The 9,724-nt window shown below is 43.1% G+C and overlaps 1 protein-coding gene across 2 annotated transcripts in view; it reads left to right on the forward strand.

Moving 5' to 3' along the window:
• The window catches only part of LOC133491674 (histone demethylase UTY-like), a 49,865-nt gene extending 44,169 nt beyond the window's left edge, over positions 1-5,696 (forward strand). For both annotated transcript variants that reach the window (XM_061803124.1, XM_061803118.1), the window contains one exon: positions 4,626-5,696. In XM_061803124.1, coding sequence (XP_061659108.1) covers positions 4,626-4,655 — 30 coding nt within the window. In that variant the 3' untranslated portion in view covers positions 4,656-5,696. The remainder of the gene's footprint in view (positions 1-4,625) is intronic.
• Positions 5,697-9,724: the final 4,028 nt, after the last annotated feature.

Here is a 9,724-nt window from a genome sequence, read left to right on the forward strand (position 1 = left end):
GTTTTGTTCATGTACATGTTTTCAGAACATCAGCGTTAACATGGGCAGGGGACAGAAGCAGTACTATAGGGGGCTGAGCAGACAGCGAGTTCAGATTCATGACAGCCTGATGAATAAACTTTGACTCAGCTAGTCCTGGCCCACAGACTCTGCAGTCTCCTACCTGATGGCACCGGATTTAAGAGGCTGTCTGATAGATGAGTGGTATTCCCCACTATGCGGAGGTCAGTGGGGCTGGTGCTGTAAAAATGTCTTCCAGGGACAGAAGAGAGGTTCCACTCATCTTCACAGGTGCTTTCACAACGCAATGCAAAGTCGTGCGGCAGGATGCGTTGCAGACTTTGTAACACAGTGATTCAATTGGCCGGGTTGGAATCTATGGTCTGTCTGGAGAACAAGCATATGATGAGAGTTTGGGCTCAGGCTCGCCTCAGCTTGTGCAGGAAGTAAAGACGCTGGTGACCTTTCATATGGTCATTGATGTTGCTGATCCAGGAGAGGTTCTCTGTGATCTTGACACTGAGAACTCTCTCCACCACAGCACTGTTGATGTTCAGGGGACCATCCTGGTACTGTGCTCTCCTGAAGTCCACAACAAGCAATTTTTTTTTCCACATTTAGGGAGAAATTATTTTCCTTTCACCTCACTTCTCGTCCCCATTGGTGATAGGAGCCACCATGGTTGTCATCTGAATACTTGATGAAGAGTTTGGAGCTGTGTGTCGGTGTACAGTCGTGGGTCACCAGGATGAAAAGGAGGGGATTCAACACACAACCTTTAGCTGCCTGTGTATTCAAAGTGATGGGGCTGCATGTGTTGCTGCTAAGCTTTACTGCCTGCGTTTTTTCTGTCAGAAAGTGCAGCTGCCAGTTCCACCTCAAAGTGTTGAGCACTAGCTGTTCCCATTTGTAGATCAGTAGTTGAGGGATGATGGTGTTGAATGCTGAGCTGAAGTCTATGAACAGTAGTCTGACACATGAGTCCTTAGATTTCAAATGTGTGAGGGCAGAGTGGCGTGCGGTGGAGACAGCATCATCGGTTGACACGTTGGACCGATACACAACTTCGAAGGGTGGTCCAAGGATGGGAGGACTTGATCTGGTCCATGAATAGCTGCTCAAAGCATTTCAACCGGTCAGCAATGAGCGCCAACATAACAACCCATCTGAGTGAATAATTCCATATTTACAATTTATAAAACTTGCACGTTAAAATTGGTGATCATCCTTTGATTATGCTTGCAGCCCCCAAACCTCTGGGTATTTTTCAGTCTTTTTTCATTCAGTCAAATTACGTGCCTGACTCACTCTCTTGCCATCTCCAAACCATCAAAGTCTGCGCTCTCGAACATTGTCTCCAAAACATCCAACTTTGGCTGTCCCTCTAATGAGCTCTTTTCTAATCCTATCCAATCTGCTCACTCCAAGAGAGAACCTCAACAGCTTCATTTCTGCCACCTCTAGTTCTGCTTCCTGTTGTCTCTTCAGTGCCACCGTCTCTAATCCGTACATCATAGCCAGCCTCATCACTCTTTTATAAAGTTTGGCCTTCATCCTAGCAGAGACTCTTCTGTCACATAACACATGTGTGTGGGTTTTCTGCTACAACTTCAGGTTCCTCCTACATACAAAAAAATTGCCTCTGACTATTACCCATAGCTGTGGTTGTGAGTGTGTGTGTATGTTTGTGTGCTCTGCGATTGCCTGGCCACCAGTCAAGGATGTACCCCATCTTTCGTCCAAAGTTATCTTATCCACAACATTACAGTGTGGGTGACATCCCTATAAACATTCTAAAATAGATATTGTAATGAAAAATACATGTAACGGTATTCACTTCAATGTCTATACGGAAAAAAAAAAAGTGAGTGCAGAGCGCGTCATCCATGCTCAAAGTTGCGTAATTGAGTGTACCTCGACATACAAGTGGTCGCCATATTAGTCGCGTCATCTGTCCTTGACGTCATAGTCACTTCCGCCGTTGAAAACGCGCAGTGCCTGCTACTATGGAAGCCGAACAACAAAGATATTCGTATTTCCAACCCCCCTTCTGACACGGAAGCTCTTTTCGAAAAGGATAACACCACACAGCCGAGTGAAGTTACCGGGGCAATATTACACTATTGTTTCGAGCCATATTCAGATGATATGCCATCACGGCCAAAGCGCATCCCGTCCGATCCACTTCCGCAGCGGAGATGAGCCATCGCGGATGAGCCTGCCGGTGTGGCTTATGACGGAGCCAAGCGGTGCCGCTTTGTGTTCAAGGTCGAGCCGGCGCGCTTCATGCTCGCACGTGACTGAGTAACGCATTCTCGGCTGGGTTCTTCAGAGCCGCCCCCGTCGCAAAGCTCGCCGCGCAGCCTTTGCGGAAGATGTGACCGCCGAACGCGGCGCCTCAGCCGGTGTGGCTGAGTTTCGGCCCGTCGTGCTATATAAGGAGGGGGTGGACCCAAGCTAAGTTGCATGCTGGGTGAGATATTGTTGGCTGTGCGACGGGCACACCGACACATTTCATACGCGGATCTTTTGCTACGTTATGAGAGAGACAGATTACGTGGTCCGCCCCAAACAATTTTTTTTTTAGTCGCTGTATACACACCTGTTATTTGGAACCCACAAAGCTCTCGTCCTCTGCACCCGTGCAATCCATTTTTCACAACGAACAGGGTCTCTTTCAAACTTATGAAGGGTAATTCCATTCTCCCGAGTGTTCAAGCAATGTCCAGCAATGCAATGAGCCGGCATTTTGGCTAACACGAGGGAACAACGAGCTACTGTCCCGGAGGTAAAACTAATGGGAAAAAACGAGTCCACTAGGGGGCGCCTCTGTCTTGTAGGTCACTTCCTGCTTCTCGAAAACAAATCCCTGAGAGGATTTTCATGGCGGTAGTTACAAAAAGCTGTATATGTCAAAATCATGATTTGTGGTGAAAAAACACATTGGACCATATTGGCTGTGGGTTTTTCATTAATATACCAAAAATCATCCGTTTGACGACACTTGAGCTTGAGGTGGCATAGAAAATAGGTGAATGGTAAACATATCTGTAATTGATTTTTAAAGCCCCACTGACGTCCCTATATACATTGTAAAATAGATATTGTCATGAAAAATACATATAACATTATTCACTTCAATGTCTCTTCAAAAAAATAAATATGAGCAGAGCGTGTCATCCATGCACAAAGTTGTAGAAGTCTTATTCGACATCCAAGTGGTACCCATATTGCCTGCAACGTCATCCACAGACCACACTGGGACATTTGCCATTGAAAACACGTAGTGGTACCGACTATGGGACACGGAAGCTCTTTTCAAAGAAGAGAACATCTCACAATCGAGTGAAGTGACTGGGGCAATATTACCCTATTGTTTTGAGCCATATTTATATGATATACGGATCACTTCTAACAAACAACAGACTCCCCGACAGTATGTATGACAGTATGTAGCGTATTCAGCCGCCACGCCGCTTGCTCGCGGCCCACCGCCCGATCTTGCTTGCAGCCGGTTGCTTGCAGCCGGCTGCCGGTCGCTCGCTGAAAGAAGGATTACGCCCCCCCACAGCTATTATTATTATTATTTTTTTTTAAATAGCTCTATACACACCTACCTGTCATTTGGAACCCATGAAGCTCTCATCCTTTGCACCTGTGCAATCCATTTTTCACGACGAACGGGGTTTTTTGGAAACATGAAGAGTAAATCCATTCTCCCGGGTGTTCAAACAATATCCAGCAATACAACGAGTCGGCATTTTGGCTAACACGAAGGAACAAAGAGCTCCCTTCCTACAGGTAAAACAGGTATAAACTCACGAGCCCACTCCTGCTGACAACGTCACTTCCTGCTTCTTCTGCAAAGCAAATCCCTCGAGGGGATTTTCATGGTGGGAGTTACAAAAAGCCATATATGTCAAAATCATGTTGTGTGATTGGGGGGGGGGGACTGAGTCCATTCCGGCTGATTTTTTTTTTTTTTTTTTTTTTTTTTATTTTATTAAAAACATACCAGAAATCGTACTTTTCGTGTCAGTGGGGCTTTAATCACAGTCATATAGTTCATTACATGTATGTTTTAAATAAGTAATAAAAGACTAAGCAAAAACAATTGTATCAATTTACCTTGCTACTTCACCATGACATTGTGCCACCTCTCAATTCCTCGAACTTCTAATAGTTCCTGACCGACAAGAAAATCACCATGCTCGAGAAACCTCCCTACTCACTCGACCTGGCTCTGTGATTTTTTTTTATACTTTTTTTTTTTTTTTTTTTTTTTTTAACCTCTTTCCTGAGCCTTTTTACCACTTTCTAAAGAACTCGTTTTGATGTAGATGTTGGACTTGCAGTGGATCCCAGAAGAATTCTTTCAAGGAGTGCATGACTACATGGCAGAGAAGCCTGAGAAATGCATTAGACTCCAGCGAGATTACTTCAAAGTGAAAAAACTTGAAGTATATCGCTTTGGGCACTAGTCCTGAAACTTTTGTGACTGACCTATGTATATGGATACTACAATTTATGTATTTCATCAGCTCACTGCGGGTTTAGACTACAGCGAAAATCAGTTTGATTTGCTAACTTTAGCCTGTTTGTTCCTCTCCTTCATGCTTCCATAGGCCCCTCCTCTTCATTCATCTTCATCTTGACATTAGGAGACCCATTTCTTCTCCAGCGGAACCGTAAAGCCAATTTAACTGAAAATGCATCCATGTACACGGACCCCTTTCTGATATTCAGGAAAGCCAAGGCCGTCTCCACACCTTTGCCACCACCCCTTCCCACCCCGCATGGCAGGTCTCCATTGCGACGGCTGGAGGCTGAGGCTGCTGCGTGTCTGTCTATGCAACCTATTTGGCGCACAGGCCCCAACCAGATGGGGACAGCACCAAGATTGCTCACAGGACTGTTTCTCCCGCTACCCTCTCAACCCACTCTATAATGACAATAGTTCAGTCTGTTTCAGTAGAGGACTTTATCAAAAATGCTTGGGAGCAGGAGAATGAAGGGATTGTCTCTGTGTGATAAAATGTTTTGTAGATACTTAACTGTTGATAACTGGCTATACCACCCTTAAAAGACTACTGACTTGACCACCTTCTTGCCCTTTTCTCACTTTCTCTTCTGCATAGAGGCTTTGACCTATAATTTTTAACAATTTCCCCAAATGTCTACAGTTTGTCCCCCCAAAGGTGCACTTCCCTGCTCTTGGTCTATGCTATTTTGAGGCTCAATATCCTCACAAAAAATTGTAATGTGACTGTTTTGGTTTTATTCTTTCTCAGCTTTTTTTCTGTTTTGTTCTTTTCCAAACTTTTTTCTAAGGTAAGAAAAAAGCCTCGTAAAAATTATATATACTAGCCAAGTCACAAAGAAAATGGGTTGCACATAGACTTATGAAATAAAATTTAATTTGTGATTGTTCTGTTTCTTAATCTTGATGTAAATTTACACTATTTATAAATACATATTTATTGCTTGAAAATATTTGTGGATGGAATGCTGTTATTTTTTTCCAGAATACCTGCCATTAAATTTGAAGGGGTTTTGTCATTTTAACATAACTCCTCTTACATTTTCTATATATAAATAAAATTGCTTAGCAAGCATTGTACAGAAACGGACATTTAAAATTGTTTTATTGTTTGAAGAATGTTTTATGAGTCAATAAACACAAAGTTGTCAAATTATCTGCTACGGCCTCTGGTTTAATCTTAAATATAATGGAAGTGCTGAGGGGGGGAAAAAAAAACCAACTGTGGTGTATTAGAGCACTGCCTGAAACCCAGCAGACAATGTAGCTGTAGACTGACACACAGAGTCCTACACTGTATGCCAGGTCCAGAAAGTACCCAAATGTTTCCCTCAGTAGCACGAGCATTGAAATCTACGCCGGCGAACACTCTATGTTTAACATTAGCGACAGTAATTCAAACAACCTGGAGCCACCTTTGAGAGGATCCAGAGGAAGTTGGTGATCAGCAGAGACCCAGTAGCCAGATGTAGCTGCTGCCAGCCCCACAGGATCTACACTGACTACTGAGCAAGCACTGGGCATCCTGTGACAGGTGAAGGTCTACCTCCGTTCTCCAAATGATCGGAACCGTGGCATGCTGGAGCTTCATTGGATGGCAGAGGGAGGTTGTAACTGCTTGTTGCATTCAGCTGACAAGCCATAATAGAACAATATGAACATAGACTACTCAGATGTACACATGCAGTTCTTTAAATACGACATAGGGCATCCTGCTTTTGTGTTCAGGTTCACTGAACTGTGGTGTGTTGGGGTTGTGGCAGCTCTTCTTTCTTGGCGCATCTTACTTGCTGCTATCCTGGGAAAAATGAACAAAGAAGAAAATCTTAAACATGGCAATTATATGCTACACGGGAAAACCTGAAACTGATAGATTCTGCACCCACATCATCACACAGGTGGTAGGGGGCAGCCAGGCTGAAATAGTATGATTCTATGGATATTAACATCAAACAAGACTTGATACCTGCATGTAAAGCCTTCGCTGAGGCTTTGCAACAATGACAAGGTAGGCGGAAGGTTCATTGCAATCCACATCGAATAGCACTTTAAATGCTTATCCTCCTATATCTTCCACCTATATACTTTTGTCAAATCTGGCAGTGATCCAGCAGAGAGGTATGTGAACTCTGCTTGGCCTATGCCCCCCCCCCCCCCCCCCAAAAAAAAAAAAAAAAAAACAAATCCTGACCAGTTAACAATGTCTCCCTGTGTCACTGGAAGGGACATAACGAGAGAGGGAACACCACATGAGAAGAAACTTCTGCTTCCTTTTTCCCCAGTTTATTTCACCTCAGCCCGCCTAGAAGACAAACATACAGGTGCCTAGGACTGCTAGTTCCAATCGGGACAATTGTCGGACGGTACTTTTAGTAGCGATAGATTAGATAGGACAAAACTAAACAGCCATACGCATATTCAAAAGCGCGCAAGCAGGCAGGCACTCACACTCCATTTCACCATCTCCCACTTCACTAGCAAACACCTTTGCCTGATTGGCTGTAACCCAGCCAATGGGACCACTTAGAGCTGCCCATTCGCCCGCCCCCCATAAAACAACAAAAAACGACCCTGGGTCATGTTGTATAAACCCACATGCTAAAAACACCATTTATCTACTACACTGCAACAAATCACAGAACATTTATCACGATTTAAACTAGAATTGTCTGCTACTGATATCTTCAAGTATACTGAAAAATAAAACTCCTGTGAATTTAATTAATTTGAACATTACTTGGGTGTGCATGATTAAAATGTGTTACATAACATAATGTGATTATTTTCTAAGAAAAGGGGGAAATTAACAGCATTTTACCACATTTTACTCATATGCAACAGGAAATTGGATAAACACTAAATAGAACATCCAATGGCTCGCTATACTTATGGCTGGCAGTCATTAGGATACATGGTTGTCTTCTTATTGCAAGTAGCATTAGAACACTAGTGTGACAGTCGGTGGAGGTGTTAAATCGGTTGTGGTATCACAAAGTCTTATTTTACCCTAACTTAACATAACACAACAACTTTGAACAATGTGTGTATCGATTTGGGACCAATACAGCTGGAAACCACATAGGCTCAATCCCACTCAACAAAACTCAAATGTTGCCTCAGACGAAGAATGTACTGAGAAGCACGATCTTACCAAAAAGAGGTGTTACCTGTTTCCATGGAAACGGTGCGCAATTACCACAAAGAGCTGTTCAGGGGGGAAAGGGGGGGTGCATGGTGCACCATGGACGCAAGTGTGTGGGATGCTGGACCTGCTTTCAAGAGATGAGCATTAATGGAAGGAAGAGACGGCCGCAGAGTAAGTCAAGGGGCCAGCTACCTTTCTATCTGTCAGTTAGATATTTGCACTTTCCCTTTCTCCTTGCAGTATTCATATAGAAAAAGGGGGGAAAAAAGCAGAGTTGTGTAGTCTGTGTGGAGCTTGAACCATGAATCTTTACAGTGAACTCCATCTGTTGCAGTAAGCTTGGCATCTGTTCAAACTCGACTTGAAAACATCAAGGAAACAAGGATTGAATTGACGATTCGACTCAGATTTGCTGATGGACTGTTTGCACCAATCGCCTTCTGCAGCTTCATGAGACGTCCTAACATTCGACAGCTATTATTAATAAATCTTGAGTCGCTGACCCCTGCAGGTGGAACATGACTGTGATGCAACCACTCACTCCGCAAATATTCATAACTATTTGCAAGCAGGAAAATAATTTCTTGCCATTATTTCCACAGAATACAAATAAATTGTACTTGTACATAAAACACCCACACAATTGGCAAAATTTCTTGCTCTTCCATCCTCCACTTTTTGTGCAGCAGCTAATGGCAGTTGAGAGCGCACAGGCGCACATTCTGTATGTTATGAGAAATTACGGAGATATGTACAGAAACCAGTTCAGTGCTATAATCTGACAGTTTTGTTTTTGATAGTAACTTTGATTAATAAGTGGGTGATTTTGGTTCTGATGGGAATGCAGAGCAACATGCAAGACTTACGCAAAACAGACAGTGCCTTATTTGCATTGAGAGCATTCAATGAAATTGCTATTTAAATCAATCATTACTGTTACTGTGTGAAGCTAAAAGTTTTTATGCATCACTCTGACAACATGATATTAAATGATTATACAAAAGCTCCTTTTGTGTTCACAGAGTAGACATTGTGTCTATACAAAAGGACTGAAAAGACAAGTTTGTCAGCTTCTCACAACGCATTGCAGTCCAGTCACTTGCAAGCCAGTACATCCACAACAATGACTTTTCTAATTACATAGGACCCCCAAAAATGTCACCACAGATCGAATGCATCATCTGGGAGCTTATGGCCATCATGTGAGACGACATCATGTCAGGAACGACAATAATGCAGTTAGCTCAGAGAGGAAGGCCAGGAATGTATCGTAAATTCAACCCCTTGCCCCCTGCACCCCCAGTCATGGGTTCTCCACTGGGTATTCGCATACCAAAAACAAGAATAATTTTCCCCTGACACTCCTCGCCCGTCATAGAGCCTTGCTGGCCAGAGTGCTCCGGAAACACACTGAAGTTATACAAGTGTAAAATAAGAATTTAAAATAAACAATAATAATAATTAAGAAGTGAAAATGTCACAAGAACCCCTTTACCTTGAGCCATTTTAAAATTTCACAAGGAACAAACAAGGTGGTAGACTGATGTGCTATTAATGGCTATCCAAAAATTATTTTACAACCGTTTATATCTGACTAGAAAACCTCTTTAAAGGAAGCCCAAATGATTTGAACCCCACGAAATCATTATTCGGCTCCAGTTAGCTTTTTTTTCTTTCAGATAAATGGCGAGTCGGCAGTTTGTGGTTATTTGAGTCATAAAATTACCAAACAAACAAAACAAAAGTCATCATTCATAGGCACGCAGAACTCGTCAGGAAGTCTCTGAACTAGTGGCTCCAAATCACTTGCGCTCCTTTTGTGTTTCCGAATTTGCGTGCGTGTGGTTTGGGAGACCACACACTCCGCTCAGCCCCCTCCCCGCAAATGCCCCACAACCCAACCCATGGACACATGCACTTCGCCCACACAGAAACTAACCATTGAAAGTGTTTTAACTCCAAAACACAATATTGAGGAAAAAATCGAGGATTTTATTTGGTAACCCTAATGATGACTGAGCCTTGTTATCCTTTTTTTT

The sequence above is a fragment of the Syngnathoides biaculeatus genome, chromosome 2 (assembly GCF_019802595.1).
Source record: "Syngnathoides biaculeatus isolate LvHL_M chromosome 2, ASM1980259v1, whole genome shotgun sequence".
NCBI classification, from domain to species: domain Eukaryota; kingdom Metazoa; phylum Chordata; class Actinopteri; order Syngnathiformes; family Syngnathidae; genus Syngnathoides; species Syngnathoides biaculeatus.